We start from the raw sequence: 24958 nt of genomic DNA, 5'->3' as shown, positions 1-24958 counted from the left end.
CTTGGGGGCCACATAGCCTGGATGCCATCTGGCTGAAGTTTGCTCCCAGTCCGAGTGACTGTCACAAGGGGGTCCTGAGGCAAAGGCTGAGGATTGGTCTGCATGCCCATGACATGCCAGGCCCTTTTCTGGACTCCTTTTGTACAATATGCCATGACATAGTTGCAAATAGCACCCATGTCCAGAGAGGGTAGGTAACTTGCTCAAGGCCGCACAGAAGCAATTAGATAGATCCAGGATGCTCAGACTCTAGGGTCCTCTTCCTCTTCTCTCCATAGACTTGTTGGTTTGACCTTCAGGGCTGAAGTCCCAGCTGACTCTGAGACTTTGGGGGTTCATTACATAACCATGTGATTGTTGTAGGTGTTTGTCTGGGAACCACAGAAATTGTTTCTGCTTGCTCTGGTGGTCGATGAAAATTAGCCCAATTTGACCTCAAGTTGTCCCTGAGAGGTAAGAGATTTGGTCACCGAACTGAGCTGGCAGGTGGTGGCATGTAACTTTAATCCCAGCATTTAGGAGGTGGAGACAGGCAGATCTCTTGAGTTTGAGGGCAACCTGGTCTACAGAGTGAGTTCCAGGACAGTCAAGGCTAAACAGCGAAACCCTGTCTCAAAAAACAAAACAAAACAAAAAAAGAAAGAAAGAAAAAAGAAAAAAAATCACACAACTAGAGCATAGGTCAGCCAGACCCTGGACTTCCTATACATTGCTGACCACTCAGGGTTCAAATGAATGGGGGATCAGCTAGGGTTGTTGTAATTTGCCTCTGTCCCTCCAAGACCCAATGGCTCTGCATAGACAGCCCAAAGGCCACCAGCTGCCCTTCGGAAAGCTGTTATTGGTCACTGGCAGTCAGGTGATGGCCACAACATTTGGTTCTGTAAGACCTGAACCTCGCTGGGCAATGATGGTGCATGCCTTTAATCCCAGCACTCAGAAGGCAAAGGTAGGCAGATCTCTTTGAGGCCAGCCTCATCTACAAAGTGAGTTCCCGGACAGCCAGAGCTGTTACACAGAGAAACCCTGTCTCGGAAACCAACCAGCCAACCAACCAACCAAACAAACAAACAAACAAAAAGCCCTGAGCAGCTTGTAGCAAGTGGCATGGGAACTGTTTCTGGGAGAATGAGGCATAGGAATGAGCCCGTACATGCTGCCACCACGTCCCTTGCTGGCAGCTAGGCAGAGGAGGCTTGGGGGCACCCTTTGAGGGCAGGCATCTGAACCGGGCACTATCCAGGCCAGAACTGCCTGTCACCTAGTGCCATGGCCAGAGTATGCAAAGAGCACTATGGATGCACTATCCAGAGATTTCCCCTCCTCTGCGACAGGGTCTTATGTGGCCTAGATCAGCTTTGCATTCCTTAGGTGGTCGAGGCTGACTTTGAGCTTCTGCTCTTCCCGCCTCCACCCTGGAGTGCACCACCATGCCTGGTTTATGTGGCACTAGAGGAAAAAACCCTGGTTCTCATGGGTGCTAGGTAAGCATTCTGCCAACTGAGCTACATCCTGGATTCTTGATGATGCTATTACAGATAAGTGAGACAAGGCTTGGCTGAGACGAGACTTGCACAGATTATGGAGCGAATTAGCCACAGCCAGTACTCAAGGACCTCCTGACTCCTAGCTGGGTACCCTCTCCTGCAGAGAGAGCTTCCCAATGACTTGTGATCCTGTCTACCCTCTCCTCGGCAGCCTTGTGGGATGGTTCAGGCTGTGAATGGGCCAGCAGTGTGCTGGTGGAAGGCTGTGCTGGGTGTGGAGGGTTCCTTAAAACCCAGCCCATTACCAGCCTGTTGTCTGGGCTACAGCCCGCTCCAGCTATTACCGCCCGCCTGTAATGGGATCGGCTGCTGGGGTTAAGTGTTCACATTAAATTAATACCTCCTCCGTGGAGACAATCAGCTGGCATTTAATTTGTGTTTCCTTCTGGGCGGCAGAGTACAGCTGGGCAGGCCTAGTGGGCATGTCCGCGTGGCAGCGTCCTTTCTCAGGATCCACATTCCTTAGAGGTGGGGAGGTGGGGTGGTACCCAGAAGGCCAAGGCAGGCACGGGTGGATGGGAGCATGGGGGTGCAGGGCTCCCTGCTGGAGGGTAGCTTGAGGTCCCTGGCTGTCATCTTCAAGGAAGAATATGTGTTTATAGTCCAGGGAGGAAGAAGCCAGGAGAGGAAGAGGGAAGTGGCTCATGGGTTTGTGGCTCAGCCTTAACTTCCTGGGGCACGGGCTGGTGGTTGGTGGTACTGGGTTCTGTCATTGTGCCCCATTATTTCTGTATTCTGCTGCAAACATAGAAGGGCTGCGGTACAGAAGAGGGGTGGACCCAGGAATGAGGACCCAGACTCAGTCAAGCTTAGCGAGCTCCTTTGGAGGGCGCAGGGAAGCCGTTGAAGCTCTGGGTCTTCCCAGGAGAGCCAACCCTGGGTTGTGCAGCCTAAGGCTCCCTGGTTGGGCTCTACTGAAGCGCCTGTCTAGCCCAGAAGGCCATTTGGCTGGGCCTCCACTCTGCTGGGAGCCCCTTGTCTGTCTGTACCTGGCCCTGCCGCGAGGCAGTGGGTGAACTCATCTACGTGACTAGGGTGGAGCAGAGATGGCAGAGGCAGACCATGGGGAAGGAAGCTGCTGTCCGCCCCCACCCCGGGGCCAGGCCCAGGCCCACGCTTGGCCCAGAATGAAGTTTTCCACTGATGGCCCCAGCCCAGCCTCACCTGCGCCTGTGTCCTATCACCTGAGTGAGTCGACCTGGGTGTGCCTGCTTCCAGGCGGGACCATTCTTGCGGCTCCCTGTCTCCCTCCTGGCACCCTGAGGCTCCCGCCTGCTGCCCCGCCTGCCTGATCTGCTCTTGGAGCCAGACTGAGCTGAGCTGCTGGCTGTGATGTGCTGCCCTGACTCAGGGCTGGGACTTGGGGTCTTCACCCTCTTCCTCTTCACGCAGACTGGTTTCCACAACTATCCTCAGAGAGATGTTTTCCACCACGCTGGAGGGAAACCAACACCCAGAGAGGGTGATGGCCTTGCCCAGGATCTCACAGCTGGGGAATGTAAGGACGGGAGTTGAAATGTTACCAAACTTGGAGCCACAGTCTGTACCTCAGGAAGCCAAGTTCAGCCACCCATCCTCGAGAAGCTAATTAAAACAATCAAGTTAATAGCATGAAGGGAGAGGCCACACTGGGAAGAGGGACAAAGAGATCCACTGACCCCCTCGGTCACCCTTGGGGTCCTGAAGTGAGGCTAAATCTTTAAATAGGGGGCCATGGGTTTGAGTGTACACACACACACACACACACACACAGTCCTGGACAGAGTGTGGTCCAGACCACTCCGGCCCAGCGTTGTTTGACTTCACCGTCACCCTGTAAGGTGCTCAGACAGTTGTTAGAACTGTGCACAGTCCTTTTTCAAGAGACAAGGCCCCCACTCTGGTGGTGGCCTTTTCCTTGTTTCAGTTTGAGATTCCTGGGGAAACTGCCATGTCTCGGGGTCCATTGTTTCTGTACCCTGAAAGTCAGACTGAGGAACACAAATGTCTCATTTTCAGAGTATCTTCATTTCTGCCTTGCTACTTCTGTCTCTACAGCCTGGGGGCTCCAGGACTGACCCCCCCACACACACACACAGGGCCCAGGTGCTCTAATTGTCTGCTGCGGCTGCACCCACTTTCTTCCCAGTGCTGCTGTGCCTTTCTCTAACTGCTCAGGATATGAAAGCCCCATGAGTCAGCCCCTCTGCCAGTGGCTTCAGCTTCGGTTTCCGCCTCTCCCTCTCCGTAGCCCAGCTTCATGGGCTCCTTCCTGCGTCTGTGTGTCATTTTGAGCTGATGGAGGAGGGGGAGCCACTGGCCCTGGTTCAGGCAGCCTGGACTGAGCCGGCTTTAAAGCTGCCTTCCCCTCCTCTTTCCCTCCCCCCTCCGCCGCCCCCAGTGGCCAGCTGAGATTTCTCATCTGTCACGTGGTCCTAGCGCTGGCTCTTCAGGAATGCTGAGGGACCACATCTGGCAGTGACGGGGCTGCCACCTCCCCCTTCAGCTGCTCGTCTCCCACATGTGCCTCTTCCGCTTAGGTGGTGGCGGGGCCTGCTCTCTCAGAGGCTGGCTGGGCCACTCTATGGAGTCATTTCCTCTCCTTGCATTGATTGTCCTGGCATCCCTGCCTCCCCTCCCGGCCTTGAAGGGTTGTAAGCAGTGGGAGGAGGTTTCTCTTTCTCCTTCAGGCTTCCTGTCTGGGATGTGCTGCCCCTCCCCCAGGAGGGCTACGGGAGCCTAGAGGACACAGAGAGAGCCTGGTTGTGTGGGAATTTGACTGTGGATTCCCCAGGCTGGGAAACAAAGATTCGGGGAGAGGGCTTAGGCTGAAGGAGGGGGCCTGAGTGTGGATCAGCTCATTCATCTGCCCGCTCATTCATTCATCCTCCCGTTCATCTCCCCACCCATCCATCCATCCACCTATTAATCTTCTCATCCACCCATCTAATCCATGCATCCATCCCATTCCATTCAATAAGGGTCAGCAAGATGGTTCAGCGGGAAAAGGCGGCTGCCATCAAACCTGAGTTCAATCCCTGGACCCCTCATGGTGGAAGAAGGGGACTGGCTTCCTTTCCATTCATTGAATATCCCCCTCCTTACTGAGAAGGGGTTGGGAGGCTGCCCCCCAGCTTTAGACCCAGCTCTCCTTTTGCACCCCCACCCCCAGTCCAGACAACTCATTATTTTGATCCCTCCTTGCTTCATTTAGCCAGGGCCCAGGGTGCTCAGAGCAAGTGAGGTGGCCCTCGGCCCCTGGCATGGTGAAGAGGGCAGAGGTGGCCTCACTTCCCATCATTCTCCATAGCCTCACGGGCCTGGGCCTCTCAGGGGAGAGCTATGAGCCGTGCACATGATGTCCAGGATACCTGGGAAAACCTCTCCTGGTCCCTGGGTCTGGCTGCCTGGAGTCTGTGGAGTTTTTTGAAGAGGATATCTTGGAGAGATGATACTTGGGACGGTGTGGGAGAAAGGAGAAAGTTCTAGGAGGCAGAGGAGGAGGGAAGGAACAGGCTAACACTTACCCAGAGGCCAAGCCTGCTTCTTCATCTTGAACTTGGGGCGGGGGGTAGTCCTTGGGGGATTAATATACCCTCCTCTCCAGTTCTTGCTTCCATCATCCCGCACTTCAGAGATGTTGGAAGGACTGAGTGTTGGGACAGCGGAACACTGTGGAAACACCCATCCTTCTGCCCCACAGGTGGTCTCTTGAAGGTGATCCCAGCCACTTTGTCCAGCTCGGAGCCACACCCTAACAGGAGCTTAGGGAACAAAGGCTTTCAGGAAAGCGTGTCCACCAAGCCCCTGACTTTTAAGTGTGTGTCCCCTCCTGGTAGCAAGGGGTCCTGTGCTGTCCTGCTGCTCTGTTCCTCGTGTTTGTAGGTCCCTTCCCCCGCTAAGCCTCCCTCTGTAAGAAGCCCTGGACAGGGAAACAGGTGCTGAAACCTCAGCCAGCCACTCAGCTGACAAGATTCTGGTAAAGCTGGGTCCTGGGAAGATGCACCACCTGTCTGTCCAGGCAGCTAACGGCTGAAGGGCAGAGATTTTCTGCATTGTCAACATGCTAGCCAGCTGTGCCAGGCTTTCCCGCTGTCACCCCTGGGAGGGACATCTCTTTGGGGTAGGGGCTCAGTCTGTGCAACCAGCTGCTGTCCACATTCAGGGTCTGTCTTTCCTCCCTTGGGGGGCAGAGAGGCAGCTGCATGCCTACCCCAGATTTGGAAGTAAAAGGCCTATGAACTCATTTGCGCAAACCTATCCTTGGGGTGCAGCCTGGGAAACATGATGGAAGTGGGTGCAGGGAAGTCGAGGCACTGACAGCGCGGACACACAGAGTGCCATCTGCAGGCTGGCATCACCGGGAGCTGTCTGCCTCGTGTAGACTTGCTGAGTTAGGGTTTCGTGTGGGAACAAGATGGCTGGGTGATCACCTGCAGGACCTAGGCTGAGTGAGGTTTGTGTCCCAGCTCCCTAGTGTTAGCTGTGTGACTTTAGAAAAGTGACTTCATCTCTCTGAACCCCAACTCCTTCATCTTCAAAGTAGTTTTGGATAAAACCCCGGAAAGATTAGTAATTCGTGTGAAAGCCAATGTGTGTATGAGGGAATGAGTCCCGTATGTGAGACCCAGACAACCTCTGTCAATAAGTAGCTGCCGTTCCTGTCTGGAGATCCAAAGACATATCATGGTTGGTGATGGGTAGGTCTGAGGAAAGGTTAAGGGTATTCTTCTGCATTCCAGGGGTGTGTGTGTGGGGGGGGGACCAGTGCTGTGCCCGTCTCTCTCCTTCAAGTGCTTGGTTGCTCTTGTTGGCATGAGAGGGTCTGACCCCAGAAGCTGGACTGCAGCCAGTACCACACTCTCTCCCTTGCACCTTCTCTGCCCTCCCCATCAGAGCAGTGTGGCCAGGAGCGATGATTCAGCCCGGACCGGACCGTGTCCTGGGCCTTCACTTCTGTTGGAAGCTCCAAATGCCCTGGGCTACTAGCAGTGGTGAGGGGAGCCTGGCACCCCTGCTCTTCTTGATAGCCCTACCCTCCTCAATGAGAGGTGGCCTGGTGCTGGATTTGGCTGCATCTGTGACATCCTGTGTAACCTTGAACAAATGCAGCCTAGGTCTCAGTTTCTCTCTGGGTTCAGGGGTTGGGGGGTGGGGGTGGGGGCATCTAGGGAGAGAGTTCCATTCACGTGAGGCCCTGAGATCCCTTCTGTGTCCTCTGTACTCTGGAGTTCCAGGGCTCAGGGCAGATATAGGCCCTGCCATGTCACTGATTAGGGCGGAAGTAGACCCTTGTCTCCCGGGAGCCTGGCAGAGCCAGCTTGTGTGAAGAGAGGGAGGCATTTTCCCCAGTGTGTGCAAACAGTATCCATTTTCTCTTGTTTCCAAAAGCTGGTGATGTAACCAGCCCTTCATCCAGTCCTCCCCTCAGGCCTATTTTTAGCCTGGCCCCACAGCTTCTTAAGAGGCTCAGACTTCCTTGCTCAGCGACCATGTAGGGAGGGTAGTATGGAGTGAAGAAAGACAGAAGCCTGTCTGTTTGTCCCAAGGCGGAGGAGGGCAGGCGCAGGCTGCCAGCTCCTCTGGGCAGGGAGGGGATCTTAATGAGGTGTTCATCCTTGGAGGCTCAGTCTTGGCTCCCCCTGTCCCAACCACACATTGGGAAGGGTCTCTCAGCCATGCTTTGTTTGTTGGCTGTGACGTAGGGATGATGGTGGCATCCATCCCACACACTGCTGGAGGCCTGAGTTGCATCATGTAAACCTCTCTCAAGAGAAACTGGTGCTGTTACCTTTGTTAGTGCCCGCCCCCATTGTCAGATCCCCCTGGAGCTGCCTCTCCCCATTGCCGGGTTAACCTGCACACTTGCCCATCTTTGCTGCTTCAGCTTCTACCAGTGCTGTGTACATGAAACACTATGCACAAAGTCCTCAGGGTCTGGCATGCAAGAAACACCGGAGCGGGGAGGGCTGGACCTACCCATGGATTAGGTGTGGGCCTTTGGAAAAGCTATATAACCACTGAGCTTATTCTCCACATCGGCAAGACTCTGAAACCTGCACGGGCAATTTCTGTGGCCTGTGAGGCGTGCTGCAGAGCACATAGCCCTGATTATAGTGTTTAGCATGGTAAGCTTGCTTCTTAGAGAGGAGTCCTAAAGCCTGGCTTTGGTTCTCTACCTTACAGTGGCAGCTGGACCAGCAGCATCTATGTAGCTCTTTACAGTTTGCATGGGATAGGCAGCAGTCTTTCCCATCTCTGTCCCCACAGTACCATGCTTGTGCCTCAGAGGTGGCATTTGCCACCACTGGACCCTGTGATTAGCACCACTCCACGGTCTTGTTGCTCCCCCTACCTCTAGGCTGGGAGCTTCCTAGAGGGCAGGTGGCTTTTCCTAGGCATCTTCCCTGCCCTGCGTGGACGATGAGGTGGGAACTGGGGGCTGGCAGGAGGAAGTCCTCTGACCATTTGTTCTTGCTGTTCCAGATGGGAGGAAGAGCTATCCAAGCGTATGGACCTTCAGACCATGGTAGACACACTGCAGGAGGTAAGAGTCCCCAGGGTCCCCAGCCGGAGGGGTTGGCAAGTTAGCTATGAGGCCACGCTGGGGAAAGCTGGGCAGAGTCCGAGCTAGCGTAGCTCCTGTCCTGATCACTCTCTGCCACCCCAGCCATTTACAGGGCAGAGCAGGACTTGGGAAGTCTGGGTCTTACTGGATGACTGGGGCCAGCTGCTTCCCTCTCCTGCCTTTCAACCTCCAGGTACCACTTGGGATAGGTGGTCTTCAGGTCTCTTTCACCTTCCAATGGCAAGTTCCTCAGATTAGGACTGATGCCCTGGAGAGACCTGGGGACACATCATCTGGTAGCTTTCAGCCTCCAAGCAGGCTCGGGGCGGACCTGAGGACATTCACCTTGTTTCTCCCTCTGGCTGCTGTGCATTTGGGGCTGCGCCACTCATACTTACTGGGAACTCTGAGCAGCACGTTTTATCCTCAGCCTGTTTTCCTCTCTTCTTCTGTCACAACCAGACCAGAAACACCGTGAGAAGGCAATGCAGAGTTAGTTGTTGGGGTTTTTTTTGACAGCTGGGTGTGGTGGCTCGTACCTATAATTACTTGGGAGGCGGAGGCAGGAGGATGAGGAATTTAAGTTCAGCCTGGGTTGTGTAGTGAGTTTCAGGCAGCTTGGGTTTCATGAGACCCTGATTCAACAAAGCAAAGCAATTTGTTTTTAAAGATGGACCGGCGGGGTGTGTCGCCCTTTGCCTATCATGCCTAGCTCCAAGTTTGATCTCTAGCACCAAGAAAAATATTAAAACTGAGAACTAGTTGTTTCTAGGATGAGTTAAACATTCATATCACTTTCTGATGTTTAAAGAATTTATTTTCTAAGAAAGTGAGAGACACAGCCCAGTTGGTAGAATGTTTGCTTAGTGCGCACGAAGCCCTGGGTTCCCAATGCAAACAGTGTGTGGTGCAGACCCGCAGCCCCAGCCTTTGAGACGTGCAGCCGGGACAATCGGTTCAAGGCCGAGCCGGGCATGTCGTCAGGCGCCTTTGGTCCCAGCACTTGGGAGGCAGAAACAGGTGAATCTCAGAGGTTAAGGCTAGCCTGGTCTACAGAGCAAGTTTCGAGACAGCCAGGGACAACCAGAGAAACCCTTTCTTGAAAAACAAACGAACAACAACAAAAGAAGTTTAAGGTCATCTTCAGCTACAGAGGGAGTTTGGTCTAAAAAAAAAAAAAAGAAGAAGTATAGGAGAAGAAGTATAGGAAAGAAACAAATGTCTTTTTATTATTAAAAAAAAAGGCACCTGGTGGACTGGCAATTGGTTGACCTTGTATTTCTAAGTGCTGGGGAGCCTGCTGGCCCTAACCTACCCTTTGCTCCTGATGTTTTCCTTTGCCGTACCTGACCTGCAGGAAGCGCTGGAAGCAGGCGGCACAGCTCGGCAGCCAGGCTGGGCTGAGGGACGCAGATGTTTAGCTTATTTAGACACTGAGTGGCCGGGCCTTGGACCCAGGTGTCCATCCTCTCCTCTTCTTAAAGCCTGCCTATCTCCGTCTGTCCGCAGGCAGCGCAAGAAGCTGAGGCTATCCAGGAGGAGATGAACGAGAAGATTGAACGGCTCAAGGCCGAGCTGGTGGTGTTCAAAGGGCTCATGAGTGACGTAAGTGGTATGGCCGTCACCCTAGGCATCATGACCTCCCTTTACCCATCATGCCAAACGCTTCATTCACTCCGAGGCTCGAGCTCGGCTTATAGTTACAGTCGTGGCTGGCTGGTTTGTTCCGATGAGGGATGCACTGGGGACCAGGTGCCTCCCTGCCCTCCCCACATCGCTTCCCTATGTCTGAATAGAGGTGCTTTAACCGCTGCTTAACCCATCGCCCTCCTTCTCAGGCCCCTGACATCTGTATGTGTTGCTCGATTCTCCCAACTTGCCACGTGGCGACCTCGGTGTCTGCAGAGCACAGGCGACCGAATGAACGTGGCTGTGCCAACCCAAGAGACTTCAGGCTCGGAGGTCTCTCTCCTGAAGGGTGTCCTTGTTAAGTTGGGAATGGTTGGCGTGTGCATCTTCTTGGCCATCTGGGGCCCCTCTGAGTGACTGACCACGGGTAGAAACAGCTGTTAGCCACATAGGCCTCCCTGGCTCTTGGATCTGGGTTTCTTGCTACTTCAGGCAGTGGGCAGTCTGCCAGGAGAGTCCACCTGAAGGAGAAGGAGCCTGAATTTGGTGACTCAGCCTGGTTCAGCTCCTGGCTTTCAGGGGCATGCAGTTGAGTGTGGTTAGATGAAGCTGTGGGACCCAGGTGGAGGCTACACCTCTTCTTTCACTTGGGCGCAGAGGGAACCCTTCCTCTTTCTATGTGGCCCCTGCTGTCATCTGCGGCAGGAATCTAGAGAAAGAGCTGCTGAGACAGGCATGAGGATGGGATCAGAAGGGGAGTCTGTGCATTTCTTGTGTGTGTGTGTGCTGGAGAGTTAAACCAAAGGCCTTGACCAAGTGACACCCGGCCTTGGAAGGCTTCCTCTCAACAGTCTTGGCGTCCTTGTCTTCTGCTGCAACCAAACCAACATCGCCGTGCCCTGCAGCCCTGAGGGGGACCAGCACACACCGCCTCACATCTTTCCTCCTGAAGTCCCCATGTCCCTTCCTACCTTGAATAGTGCTGACCAATCCTCCACCGTTAGGAAAGGCTCGACACCCGCTCCCCACACCACAACGGTCAACACCCGCTCCCCCTACCCTGTAACAGGCTCCAGGGGCTTCCCCACCCCTAGGGGTCTCCCTCCTCTGACGGCCCCTCATGCTTGCTCCATCCCTGGCTCACATAACCCCTGCTGTCCTCCCTGCAGCCCATGACAGACCTGGATACAAAGATCCAAGAAAAGGCTATGAAGGTGGACATGGACATCTGCCGCCGAATCGATATCACGGCTAAGCTGTGCGATGTCGCACAGCAGCGGAACTCGGAAGACGTGTCCAAGATCTTCCAGGTGACCAGGGCCGGCCCCGCTCACCAGTCCCCACCCCGACCTCATAGAGCAAGCCCTGACCTCTACCACACCCAGTCGATGCCTCTTTCCCTCCACATTTTGCTCATTACTCCCCCCCCCCGCCCCCTCCACTCTGAGGTAGTCAGTCACCTGACCCTCTGACCTCCCATAGGGAGACACAAACTTGGGGATCTGTAGTTCACAGCTGAGGAGACTGAGGCCCTGGGGGCCCATAGGACTTACCAAGAAAGGGCATGGTAGAGCTGGCTGGAACCTCCTGTGCCCACCGTTCTTCAGAAAGCCTCTTTCTCTGAGACTCTGATTTGTTCCCCTGGTGGGGGAGCCCTGGCCAGGTGGTGGGGAGCCCTGACAACTGGCCCTCAGGATTCCTGAAGAGAAGCTGTTGGTGCTTGCCTAGTTCCCATTCCCCTCCCCTGGTTTCCCACGAGCGAGAGAAGGCAATCGGTTGGCACCAGTGGATGATTTGGGAGAGGGCCTGGGTGTGGTCCTGACAGTGGGCGCGCGTCGCTCTCAGAAGTTTCGGGTCATAGTCTGGCTTATGCTTTAGCCCAGGGCAGTGCTGTGGTGTGTTGTTGCTTTCTGTGTGTGACTCTGGACGTAGTGGTGGGAGGTCGGAGCCTCCCCCAGTCCTTTCTCCATCTCATGCCTCCTCGCTGCTCCCTGAGGGAGCTATGCAGCCCTCATTTGCTTGAGTCTTGTCGCTTGGAGCAGAAGTTTGGTGAACCACCCCCATGCCTCTGCATGCGAGAGGAAGATTCTGAAAGCATGCAGCTCTTTTGACCTTTGAAAGGGTTTCTTTACTTCTCTGACTGGCTTTGAGACATCCCAGGTGATGATACCTTGGTCTGGCCTACCATTGTTCCCAGTCACGATACTGCTTTTCTGGTGATGGGTGAGCTGAGCTGGCCCAGTCACTAGCCCTTCCCCGGACAGGACTTGGTCCCTGTGTCTGTGTCCTCCACCCTGCATGCCTCATACCTCACGCTTTCTGCTAATGCTGTGCGCTTCTTAGAGGACCTATGCAGCTCCCTGCGGTGGTGGCTGGCCCCAGCCATACTCCATCTACTCCTTGGGACAATGGTTCCTGTCCAGGCTCAACCCTGCTCTCCGCCCCAGGCAAGCACCCCAGTTACCTTGGCTTCTTCCTTCCCTGTCCAGGTGGTCCCTAAAAAGAAAGATCGTAAGGTGACTTCAGATGATGACATCTCAGAGCAGGATGGGGAGGTGAATCGGTTCTCAGATGAGGAAGTCGGCTCCATGAACATCACGGACGAGATGAAGCGCGTGTTTAACCAGCTGTGAGTACCCAGGTTGCCCAGCCAGGGGACATATCAGTGCTGGCTGAGAAGATCTCCAGATGTGATGTGTCCCAGAAGAGTTTGGATTCTGTGTGTGTGTGTGTGTGTGTGTGTGTGTGTGAGAGAGAGAGAGAGAGAGAGAGAGAGAGAGAGAGAGACCGAATGCGAGTGTGGGTGCACAAAAGCCAGAGCTCAATCTTGGGTGTCATTTCTCAGGTGCTTGTTTCTGGGAGTCAGGGTCTGTCACTGGTGTGGGGCTTAGGTTAGACTAAGCTGACTGGCCAGCGAGCCCCAGGGATCCACCTGGCTCCTTCTCTCTAGTACTGGGGTGGCAAGTGCACACAGTCGTCAGACCAGGCTGGTCTCGAACTCAGACATCTGCTTACCTCTGCCTCCTGAGTGCTGGGATTAAAGGTGTGCACTAGCACCGCCTAGCTCCATGTCTGGCTTTTTTACTTGCATTCTGGGGATTGAACTCAGGTCCTCAAGCACTTTACCTACTAAGCCATCTTTCTAGCCCCTGGATTCATTTTTTTTTAAAAGATGTCTTTCTAAAAAATTTAAAATGTATTTATTTTTAAATTTTATATATTTATTTTTATTGCAAGAATGTTTTGGCTGCATGTATATTTTGTGGAGATCAGAAGAGGACATCAGATCCCCTGAAACAGGAGATCTCAGACAAAGCTGTGAGCCACTGTGTGGGTCTAGGAGTCAAACCCAGGTCCTCCGCAAGAGCAGCCAGTGCACTTAACTGCCACATCATCTTTCCAGCCCCTATTTTAATTTTTTTTATTTTATGTGTATGAGTGTTTTGCCTGCATGTATGTCTGTGCACCATGCATGTGCCTGGTGCCTACGGAGGGCAGAAGAGGGCATCACGTCCTCCAGGACTGGAGTTGTAGATAGTTATGAGCCACCATGTGGGTTCCCAATAGAACTTGGATCATATGGAAGAGTAGCCAGTGCTCTTAACCACTGAGTCCTTTTTCCAACGGTTTAATTTTATGTGCATTGGTGTTTTGCCTGCATGTATGTCTGTGTGACGGTGTTGGAGCCCCTGGAACTGGAGTTACAGACAGTTGTGAGCTGCCATATGGGTGCTGGGAATTGAACCCAGGTCCTCTGGAAGGGCAACAGGTGTTCTTTGCTAGATTCTTTATTAAACAGAGTTTGGGAAGCTTCCTGTTTTAAGCCTCCCTTTGGAGTCTTGAGGCCAGATATCACATGGCACCATCCATGGCTGGGTATCTAGTGCCTGCCATATTTGGGATGTGTGCCCATGATCCTTTATGTCACCTGCTACCCTCAGTTCTTTAGAGCACCCCCTACCCAGAGAGATGTAGGAAGACGATTGTTTCAACTAGGATTGGCCTTCCTTGCCCTAAGGGTGAGAAGGCAGGGCTGTCCTGTCTCCTTCCTCTTCATGTGCAATGCTGTCTGATGACATCATGTATCCAGGAAGGTCCAGGAGTGTGGCGTCCCCTCAGTGGGCTGCTCCCAACTGTGCATCATACAGTGTCCCCTCAGTGGGCTGTTCCCAACCATGCATTACACAGTGTCTCCTCAGTGGGCTGTTCCCAACCATGCATTACACAGTGTCCCCTCAGTGGGCTGTTCCCAACCATGCATTACACAGTGTCTCCTCAGTGGGCTGTTCCCAACTGTGCATTACACAGTGTCTCCTCAGTGGGCTGTTCCCAACTGTGCATTACACAGTGTCTCCTCAGTGGGCTGTTCCCAGCCATGCATTACACAGTGTCTCCTCAGTGGGCTGTTCCCAGCCATGCATTACACAGGCCCTCTCTTCCAGTCTCCCTTGGTGGGCTGGTGATTTGACCCGTACGTGGTTCATGGGAAGACCTTTGATAGTCACCAACTGTCCTTCACGAATGACACTTGGCTTCCTCCAGACCTTCATCAAGTGGGCAGGGTCGTTATTAACCTTTTCAAAGGCTCAGAGGACATGGCAGACTCGGACAGCAGCCTGCCCCACTCATTAGCATTCCCTCCCCAGGAGATGCTGGCTGAGTGACTGAGTAGCAGAGTCTGGCTTGAGCATTGAGCATATAGCTGATAGCCAGAGTCACGTGGCACCAGCCTTTGGGAACCGTGTGTGTGTGTGTGTGTGTTATGTGTGTGCAGCCTCAGTGATGTCACATTGGTAGCTTAGACTTTAATCGACACATGCCACCATTCAGGACTCCCCTGCAAAACCTTACAGAGAACATCACCAGAACCCATTGAACACATTGATTCGGGGCTGATGGCTCTGTGGCCTTGGCCTATTTGGTGCTTTGTTCTGAACCCCCGATCCATTTTTAACTCTAATCTATACAGAACCCCAAGGTGAGATTGGGAGGAGGGCACTGAGGGAATCAAGAGCAGGGCTGGGAGCCCCATGCTCTCGGGCACCTGGGCTCTGAAAGCTCAGCTCTGCCACAGTGGGCACCATCCAAAGACCAGGCCACCAGCTCTTTGAGTTCCATGTAAGGGAAGCATTGCTGGAGCACACAGTAGGGCAGAGCCAAGCCCACTTACATGGTTCGGTGCTGTGTCCCTTTGGCACCTTCCTGCTTGGAAGACATGTCCGTCTTCTGTCTGCTGTGTCACTGTTCCTGGCTGGTCCCTCTTTGGCTTAGATCGGTACTTAGAGAGGATGAGCAGGGTGGAGTTGGGAGTTCCTCACCTGATGTCTGATATTTGATACCTACATTCCAACAGAACCAAGATGGACATTTGCGATTGATAATGCCAAGGACACCCCTTGACTCTTGTTTCGTCTTTGAACTGGAGTCTCCCTCCAGATCAAGAAGGGATCCCCCAACTACCACATTTTTTTTTTTGAGATAGGGGCTCATGTAGCCCAGGCTAGCCTCAGGCTTGCTATATAGTCTGGCATGACTTTGAACTTCTGATCTTCCTACCTCCACCCCATGAATACTAGGACCCATGCCTGGTTTCTGCAGTGCTGGGACTCAAACCCAGGGCCTCCCTTGCATGATGGGCCAGCATTCTCAACTGGTTTTCCCCAGGTTGCTCTGGGAATTCCTGAGCCTATGTCACTATTGGATGCTCAGACACCCCAAATCTCCTTCCGTATTTCATGAAGTCCCTAGGGAATCATTAAACTGGTCAGAAATGAGGTGCAGTGCAGAGGTACCCATCCAAAGGGTTGAGTTGGGGACGCGTTTGGTGAGGGCTCCTTGTGTGTGGAAAATGCATTCATCTGCGAACAGTGGAGACGTGATCCCTCATGCGGTCGGCACTGGAGTGTTGACAGGGCTCAGCGTCTAATTAGATCTGTCTGACTTTAAAGTTGCCTAAAGTAAAAAAAAAAATTTTTTTTTGATCGCCCCTACTCCTATCCTGTTGCTCTAGCTGGTGCTAATGGCTCATGCAGCGGCTTTTCCTTCCTACCTGATAACTCCAGGAGCCCATGTTCCAGCCGGGTGGTTATGCCCCCTCCCCCCAGCCAGTTAGTTTTAGTGAGGCTTTTGATGACACACCCGTGTCAGAACCCTATTTTGTTTTGATCCAGATCAGTGGCTTGGGCTTCCGACCAAGGCTGAGAGGAATTTCAACCGCCTTCCAAAGTCCCAGGGAGGGGTGGGGGCTCTTTCCGCCTCTGCTCTCGTCCATCTTCCTGTCTGTTCTGGCTAGCCATCCCTTAGCGGGGCTTTCCTTCAGATCTCAGACGCCGGAAAGGAAGTGAAGTCAGTAGTGGACTCTGTGATGTGCTAATGGGCGGACTCCAGGGGCTCAGAATCGCCTCCTCCTCCAATATCCAACCCTTGTTTCCTGACTCATGGGCGCCACCTATAGGCTCCTACAAGAATTGCTTTTGGGCAGCCAGATCTACCTCTAGGTAGCGCTGGAGGAAGCTTTTTTTAAAATTTTTTTTATTATTTTTAAATCAGAACTCACTCTGTGTCGCTGCTGGTTGGTCCCCAACTAATAACATTGTTGAACGATGTAGAGCAGAGAGCAGAGCTCAGAAGAGTCAGGATAGAATAGACTAGAAAAAGGGGAAGCATAGACAGTGGGAGAACCCGGAATGGAAGTCTGCAGATTCTTCCGCGCCACTGATGTAAACTCAGCCCGATATCGCGACACAAGCCTGTAATCCCAGGATTTGCTTGTCTGTTTTGTTTTTGTTTTTGAGGCAGGGTCGCTCTATGTAGCCCTGGCTGGCCTAGAACTTACTACGTAGAGCAGGCTGGCCTCGAACTCACAGAGGTTGCTACCATATCCAGTAGATGGAATGATTTTTTTTCAAAGGGGCGGAGCAATCTATGCATCTCGGGAACCAGTCCTGGGCAAAACCATGCAAAATTAGTCTCTTTCCTCCCTATTCTGGCCAACAGGAAAGATTCTAAAGTCACTTCAATTTTGAATTCAAACCCAATGTTAGCATCTATTCGTTTAGAAGGACACTCAGTAATCCCTGAGTCTTGGTTTACTGAGCTGTAAAATGAAACTAATAATCTTGCAAACCTCCAGGTTGGAGACTGGCCTTAGTTGGTTTCAAAGCTGTAGAGAACCAGAAGGGTTGCAGCTGTGCCCCTGCTACATGCTGAATTACCTTCTGAGCTGTGGTCCCTCGTCTGCAAAACGTGAGGAGCATGGTTGGATTTACCTTGCTCAATATGATGGGGGCAGTCATTCTTCTTTTGACCAGAAGCATGTCTAAAGGAGAGAGGGAAAGGGAGAGGAGAGAGGAGAGCGGAGAGAGAGAGAGAGAGAGAGAGAGAGAGAGAGAGAGAGAGAGAGAGAGAGAGAGAGAGAGAGAGAGAGAGATTTAAAAAGAAATTTATTTTATATATGTGTATGAATGTTTTGCCTGAGAACCATTTGCATGCACTGCCTGCAGACTCCAGAAGAGGGTGTCGGGGCCCCTGGGACCAGTAAAACAGACAGTTTTACACCACTATGTGGGTGCTGGGAACTGATTTCTAGTCTTTTGCAAGAGCAGTAAGTGTTCCTCACTGCCTAGCCATCTCTCTAGCCCCGGCGGAGGAGGTAGATTTTTGACACAAGGTTTTATACCATAGCTGAAGCTGATTGGTGCTCACTATATAATGTAGCCCAGGTTGGCCTTGAGTTGGATCCTCCTGTCTCATCCTCCTGAATCCTGGGATCATAGACACTCACCACACCACTTTTGACTTAAAACCAGACTTCTAAGTGTACAGAAACATTCTGCATTTTGAGAAACTAAAGCTCTTTTTGGATAAGACAGTTAATTGGCTTTGGCTACACGCCATCTTTTTTGAGACTGGGGAGGATGTCCCTGTCTGTCCTCTGTTCAGACATGCCCTCTGATGTCACCCACAGGCGGGAGACCTTTGATTTTGATGACGACTGTGACAGCCTGACTTGGGAGGAGAATGAAGACACACTGTTGTTATGGGAGGATTTTACCAACTGTAACCCGACCATTGACCTGCAGGGCGAGGTGAGCCTGGGACCTGCCTTCTCTGGGGCTTGCCTCTTTCCCACGATCCCTTGTTTTTACTCTTTTTATGCAGCCCATGCTCCCCAGCTAAACTGTCTCCTCTGTCTCCCCAGCAAGAAGAAAACTTGGGCAACTTGATCCATGAGACTGAATCCTTCTTCAAGACAAGAGACAAGGAGTACCAGGAGACGATAGGCCAGATCGAGGTGAGATCTCGGCCATGGGGTCTGCTATTGAGTCTCCTGGGGGCTGTGTAGTTGAGCTGGGTGGTCAGTGTCCATGGAAATGCAGGCTTACAAAATGGGACAAGCAAGGGGGGTCAAGAGTAAGGAGCCTGGCATTGCAAACCTGTCCTTACTGGGATCTTAGTTTCCTAATCTGTAAAGTCAGACAGTGATTCCTGCCTACCCTAAAGAGGCAGGGGCAGGAGAATGCCACTAACAGCCTTACCCAGTGCCCAGTATCGTTTGGCATCACTTGGAAGTCAGCTCTCGTTCTTCTGAGTTTTCCTTACCTCCTCGGCTGTAGGAACTGGGTACCCATACAGAGGAGGAAATGGTGTCAAAAGAGGCCACGTCACTTGCCCACTGTTTCCAAGTCAGGAAGCAGTAGTCGGGCCAGTGCTTGACCACTGCTATACAAGACTGAGTGCTCTTACCATGTTGGAGAAGAAGCCCAGAGTCCTCCTCTGCCTTGGAGAAGCAGGTGTCATGGTAGAGGAGAAGGCTCAGAGACATGAAGAGCTTCCTGTTCGTGCCCATAACCAGTTCCCCAGAGATGCTGAGTACAGAGAAGTCCCCTGAATCAGATGGGACTTAGCCGGATAGACCTCTGGGGTTGCTAAGCAACCACCCCTCTTTTGACCAGAAGCATGTGTAAAGAAAATTGATCAGTGTGCAGAGAATAAGGGAGGTTGATACCCACAGGGCTGAGATTTACGGTCATAGTGTCCAGGGATGGCCTGGGTGGAGGAGGGTGGTTTCTGTTGCTGGTAACCTGAGGTCCAAAGGTCCGCCTCACCGTCTTTGTCCCTCATCGACTCCTTCCAGCTGGAGCTGGCCACAGCCAAAAGCGACATGAACCGTCACCTGCACGAGTATATGGAGATGTGCAGCATGAAGCGGGGCCTGGATGTGCAGATGGAGACCTGCCGCCGGCTCATCAAGGGCTCTGCAGACAGGTGCGGTCCGTGCTCCCCTAGGCTTCCGTGCTGGGGCTTTAGAGAGACATTCTGGGGCTGCATCATGCCTCTTCCCCTCATTCTTGTTTTCCTGACCGTCTGTCTGCCCATCCACCCATCTACCCACCCACCCACCTAAGCCCCCAGTATAAGCACTGTTACCGTAGGCAGGTGGAACTACTTGCCAGGGACGCCCTCAGGCCAACGGAAACCCGGGCTGTTTCCTCCACTGTGTGTAGTCCCCCATATGTTCTCAGTTGTCTGGGCTTTCCTGGGTACCACTTTGTGCTCAGACCAGGAATGATGGATGGCTACAACGTAAAGAACCAAGCTGGACCCGTGACTCCCGCTCCCAAGGGGAAGCCACACACTAGACTAAGCAGTGGCTGGGGCAGGGGGCTCCCAAGGAGTCACAAGAGCCATAAACAGCTTATGAAACCTGCAGGACCCCTCGAGGGTAAATCCTGTTTGGTTCCTGTTACGTTATTGCAGGGGATGGAACCCAGGTCCTCATGCACCTAGGCAAATGTTCTGCTCACCCCAGCCCCTTTGGGTACCTTTTGACAGGTGTGACTGCCCAGAGTTCCTGGCCCTAGGATATCAGGGGATCCGGGCTGCTTGCTGAAAGTCTCCCCTTTCTCCCACGCTTTGCAGGAATTCACCGTCCCCCAGCTCGGTGGCCAGCAGCGACTCAGGAAGTACAGATGAGATCCAGGATGACTTGGAGCGGGAGGCAGACGTGGAGCCCATGGTCAGCTGATAACTGGTGGTTATCATGGTCGCACAACTGGTGGTCTCGGTGATGGAGCACAGCCTCCTCTCCTCACTGAGCCACGAGGGCTCCTCGCCACAGAGACTTCTGTCCTCCCTTCTCCGGAGGCCCAGCGGGACCGCTGCTTCCTTCCTTCCTTGACCACCCCCCCACCCCCCCACGGAATGGTGCTGTCGATTTTCTATTGTTCTCCACATCACAATTGCAGATTTCTGTGCGGCAGTGCAGTGCAATGTGCCTTCTCCCTTAAGCTGAGCCACTTTGAGCTCCAAAGAATTCTTCCTAGCAGGTGTTTTTTATACAAAACTCTAAGGTGAGGGTGGGGCCTGGGGTGTGGTATCTTTTGGTTTTTCTTCCTCTCACCTGCTCCCCTGATTGGCCATGAGCTTCGTCCTCCCTCCCCATGTCCTGGCCCTGACGAGAAGTCAAGTCGGTGGCCATTTGGGGGAGTCTGCCTTCTAGAGGAAGGAGGCTATTTACCTGCAGACCTGGGTGAGGACTCCTTAATACTTTCTCACCCACTGAAAGAGAGAGGTGGATGGAATGGCGGGAGGGAAGACCAATCTTTTTTTTCCTTCTTTTGGATCTAGTGGCAATGTGTTGGGGCAAGGCACTGTGGGGGACGGTAGAGCCTCACTGTTTAAACTATGCAAAAAAACAAAAACAAAAAGCAGCTTGCCTTATATCAGTGGGAAGGCAGGCCCTCTCCCAGACTCCTGGGAAACCCTCATAGCCTCTGAGGGTGAGCTGTGGATCTGGGGGTGGTCCCATTCAGGTCTCTGGTGAGGCCTGCATTCTGTAAGCTGGCCTACTGGATTGCTGGCTTTCTTGGGGACCTCTGTGGGGTGGGGAGGGCGGGGTGGTGTGGTCTTTTATTGTCCTGATGACTTGATGTTCCTTCCTGCCTCTCCAGCCACCTGCCAGGTTCCACGATTGTAATTTCTCTGTGAGAAAAGTATGAATGGGCCAGGCCACTGGTACCCACTCCGTCCGCCATGGCGCCATCTTGGTCCTCCATTGTTCCTCTGGCTGGAAAAAAAAAGCCTTGTGAGGGAGGAAGAGGGAGGTGACGAGGCTTCTGGTAGGCTGGAGTAGCCAGAGTAGAAGCCCCAAGTGAGGAATGTCCATAACTTGGTTGGACTCTCGGGGAGTCACTCTGAGCCAGTGTTTCCCCAAGGCTGCAATGGCCTGAGTTAAGGGGCCGTAAGACAGACCATCCATCTAGTCTCAGCTGGGAACTCGCCTAGCAGTCAGGTTTTATTTTTATTTTAGTTGTTCTTATTTTTGTATGGACTCTAGTGGTTTTGATGGCCTATGTTGTTTTTTGTTGACCCAGCAGCTCCCTCTAGAGGTCAAAGTAACAAAATGTACCCAGGGACCAGAACTCATGGGCCCTCTGAGGCCTATGTGTTGAAGGACAGGGGACTCTGGGCTGGAGCCGTGGTGGTACCCTGATTGTCCCTGCGTCCTTGTATCTCTGTGTGTGAGTGACCCCATCTGTTTTGCATTTAGAACAAGTGTATATAATAGGCAAATGTATGTATAGAGAGGAGAGAGAATGTTATTTGTTGGCAACTTGTTTATCTAATTTATCAGAATTTGGTGGCCTTTCTCACGTGGTTGGATGGGGGGTGGGGCGCATCCTGTGCAGCCTGGCTGCAACATACAGTTATCATCTCTTGATGACCAAACTGTCCTTCCTGGCAGGTACTTGGAGGGACAATGGTTTGGAAGAGATATAGCCCCTTCCCTCACCCCCTTTCCCACCTCCCATTCTTTTAAAGGTTACAGGGTTCATTAGCTTCTGGTTATTATTATTGTTATTATTGATATTATTGTTTTGTTTTTATTTTAACCAAAGGGTATCAGAGCCAGATGGGCCTGGACCTTAGCTGCTGTAAAAAAGATTTCCGTTTCTGTGAGGGCAGGAAGATGGCTGCCCCCATGGGTGTGTTCAGCTGAGGCTGGGGAAGGTGTCCATCCAGTGGTAGAGGCTGGGAGTCGGGCAGGCAGAGTAGAAGCTGGCCCTTAGCTGTTCTTCAAGGTGGCGGTATGGTGACACATATCTCTAGAGTTAAGACAGTAAGCTATAGTATAAACATTTGGGGTGACGAAGGTTACCCTGGAAACTGGTGTCCTGTGGTGTTATTTTTTGCTTTCCCAACTGTATACATAGGTCATTTGTCTAGGGCATTGAGAAAGGCAGGCTCGGGCGTGTTTCTTCCTGAGGGCTTTCAAAGTCTGCTTTCCCTGGAGAGAGAGGCTCCGAGGCAGGAGGATGATGGGAGAAGAGCGAGGGAATGGTGGGCATGCCTCCTGGGCTGGTTCTGGAGTCTGGGCCTGGCCTCCGCTCTCTCTCTTTCTCTCTCTCTCTTTTTTCAGTTTGTTGCCAGTGGGCCCTGCTTGTCCCCTCACTGTGAGCCCACAGCTTGCCAAGAAAGACCCCACCGCTCACTGGGGCAGAGCCTGCCCTTTCTGGACAAACTTGTCCATCCTTGTAAACATGTGCATACTTCCTTTTGAGTTTAATGTTTCTGAGCCCGGTGTCATATTGACACTGGAGTTTCAGGGCTTCTCCGATGGGCTCTCCGTGTCGCCCTTGGTCACGCTCCTAGTTTGGGGGGGCCACATACACAGGCACAGCAGGGAGACAGCTGCATCAATTCAGGTCCCTGGTTGGTTGTGAAACACACACACACACACACACTCACAAACACACCCACTCACACTCCTCTAAGACTCCAAAGGAGAACGATTGGGTAGAAGTTTTGTCTCCCTGTGGCCTTGTGTCTGGAAGGCCTGTCCACTTTGGACTCTGCTCCAGGGGGTGGAGCTCAGATGACCTGTGGCTCATCAGGCCACTTTGATGTGAGGCGGGAGGAGAGGGGGTGGGCTAAGGGATGTGATAAGGTGTAACTTAAGCTAAATGTATTCTATTTATAAAGCAAGAGACTCTATTTTTGTGAAAGGATCAGGTTTTTAATCTAGGGTAGGCAGTCGCGGTGGCCCAGCACTCTGCTGTGAATGAGATGCCACCATGCTTGTTGACTCGGGGAGCATAACACTGAGTTCCCCTCTCCTCCCCTTGCCATCCATCGTCAATGCACACAGCTGTGCAGAAATGGATTCTTCTTTCCTCAGCCCTCAGTGCTGTCCTTGGAAGTCTCGGAAGAGAGCTGGGGGTGGGGGGAGGTAGGAGGGAGGATGGCAAGTGACTGCAGGAAACTGAGTGGGGGAAGGGGTGCTTCAGAGGTAGGGTATAATGTTTCGGCATCTCCCCTCTGTTCCCACTCAGCTGTGCGGGGGTAGAGTTTGTGGGCTTGGGGAATACGGGTGCCTGGGGCTTACTGTGTCTGAAGTTACCAGGCAGCTGGAGTAGGCACAGAAGGGACCCCCAAGATGCTCAGCTCAGCCCTGGCCATGTCTACTCCACGCCAAGGTGGAGCTTGCAGTCTTTGTTCCCTGGATGAAGGACCAGGGCTCTGGAAGATTGCCTCAGACCTGGGTCCTCCCTCTGGGACCCCAAGTTTGAGTTTTTAAGGGTAACCACCTACCGGGAGGAGTGGGGATGGGTCTGAGCGAAGCCATACACTCTCTCTGGGAGGGTATTTTCCATTGTGTGAAGATCTCCAGGCTCAGTGTGGGCTCTGTGTGAGTCTTAGGTCAACCCCTTACCTTTTCCGTTCCCTCCCACGCTCTCAGAGAGACGTGGTGAACTCCCCACAAGGACCCCTTTATGCACATTGTAGCATCTACCTGGTTTTTAGTCCCACTCTACCCCACGGTTGCTGTGTCTGTCAGCTGGGTCTGAAAATCACCGGGAGGGGTTTGTACTCACTAAAAGACTACTGACCCTACCAGAAAACCAACCTGTTTACTGTACTGTTGTAAATACTGTGCCCTTTATATCCTGTATATTGGCTTCTTTTAAATAAAATAAAAATGTCTTAGACCGTGTGTGCTTCTTTTTGTCATGGCGATTGTGGGAGGGGTCAGAAGACTAAAGCAAACACATTAGCCAATCAGTGATAAGATTTTAACCAATCAGGGATAAGATGGGGAACTCCTGTTTGCTTCTCACAGTGAGACCTTCCAGAAGGAGATAAGGCAGGACTTGACTAAAGAGCCCAGGTTAATTGGCACTGTCTGGTTTGAAGTTGAGGTCCCATCAGCTCCAAAGCCCCCATTTCACAAACCTCCCCTGAGTATCTACAAGAAGCACCTGCTGGGCTCTGGATTCGATACTGTCCACTGTTCCAGTGACTTTTATTTAGTGGCCACTTTCAAAAGTGTCATCCCTCTGCCTTGCACCGTCTTTCCCAGGGATGAAGAGAAGCTGCTGCTTGCTCATATTTATGTCGTGCCCTTTTCCTACTCAATGTTCTTGGCTCAGGTCTCCCAAGGTGTCTCCGATAGTGTAATTGAACCGAAGGGAGAAGCCCAAGGTGGTGGGCGGGCGTTCGAGGTGGACACTGTCATCCTAGTCTGCAGCAGAGGAAACAGACCCAGAGGGGCTGGACCGGATAGTTCCTATGACCACTTGACACAAGCAGGAGCCCTCTGAAAGGAGGGAACCAAGTCTGGGAAAAGGCTCCCCAAAGATCAAGCTGTGGTTAAGCCTGCATGGTATTTTCTTAATTGATGGGGGAGGGACCATCCCATTGTGGGCAGTGCCACCCCTGGGCTGGTGGGCTTGGGTCCTATAAGAAAGCCGAGAAAGCCAGTAAGCAGCACCCCTCCATGGGCCTCTGCATCCATTCCTGCCTTCAGGATTATACCCTGACTTCCTTCAATGATGAACCGCAATGTGGAAGTGTAAGCCCAATGAACCCTTCCTCTTCAACTTGCTTTAGGTGTTTCATCACAGCAGTAGTAACCCTAAGACAGAGGCTAATTTGCCCAGTGTGGTATCAGATTTGAACTGGATAGAAGTGACCTTACAGCAAATGCCCAAGTCACACTGCCACAGACATAGAAACACATACTGGTGTCTTGGGAATATAGTGGTTTCCTCAGGCATTATCCTAAGAGCAAGCTTCAGAAGCAGGTTTTTCTTGGGGGGGGGGGTGGCGGAGGTGGTGGTGGTTCGAGACAGGGTTTCTTTGTGTGGCTTTGGCTGACCTGGAACTAGTTCTGTAGATCAGGCTGGCCTTGAACACAGATCTGTCTGCCTCTGCCTCCCTAGTGCTGGAATTA

The 24958-nt window shown here is 52.6% G+C and overlaps 1 protein-coding gene across 2 annotated transcripts in view; it reads left to right on the top strand.

Annotated features, from left to right (window-relative positions):
- Iffo2 (intermediate filament family orphan 2) overlaps positions 1 to 20592 on the top strand; it is a 42510-nt gene extending 21918 nt beyond the window's left edge. Inside the window, exons 2-9 of one of the 2 annotated variants that reach the window (XM_057784342.1) lie at positions 8013 to 8073; positions 9604 to 9699; positions 10893 to 11033; positions 12213 to 12352; positions 17690 to 17810; positions 17924 to 18016; positions 18860 to 18990; positions 19645 to 20592. In XM_057784342.1, the coding sequence (XP_057640325.1) occupies positions 8013 to 8073; positions 9604 to 9699; positions 10893 to 11033; positions 12213 to 12352; positions 17690 to 17810; positions 17924 to 18016; positions 18860 to 18990; positions 19645 to 19750 (889 nt within the window). In that variant the 3' untranslated portion in view covers positions 19751 to 20592. The remainder of the gene's footprint in view (positions 1 to 8012; positions 8074 to 9603; positions 9700 to 10892; positions 11034 to 12212; positions 12353 to 17689; positions 17811 to 17923; positions 18017 to 18859; positions 18991 to 19644) is intronic. The other variant, XM_057784343.1, reaches the window with a different exon arrangement.
- Positions 20593 to 24958: the final 4366 nt, after the last annotated feature.

Source organism: Chionomys nivalis, chromosome 11 (assembly GCF_950005125.1).
Source record: "Chionomys nivalis chromosome 11, mChiNiv1.1, whole genome shotgun sequence".
Lineage (NCBI taxonomy): Eukaryota > Metazoa > Chordata > Mammalia > Rodentia > Cricetidae > Chionomys > Chionomys nivalis.
This window is presented reverse-complemented; position numbering and strand designations above follow the sequence as displayed.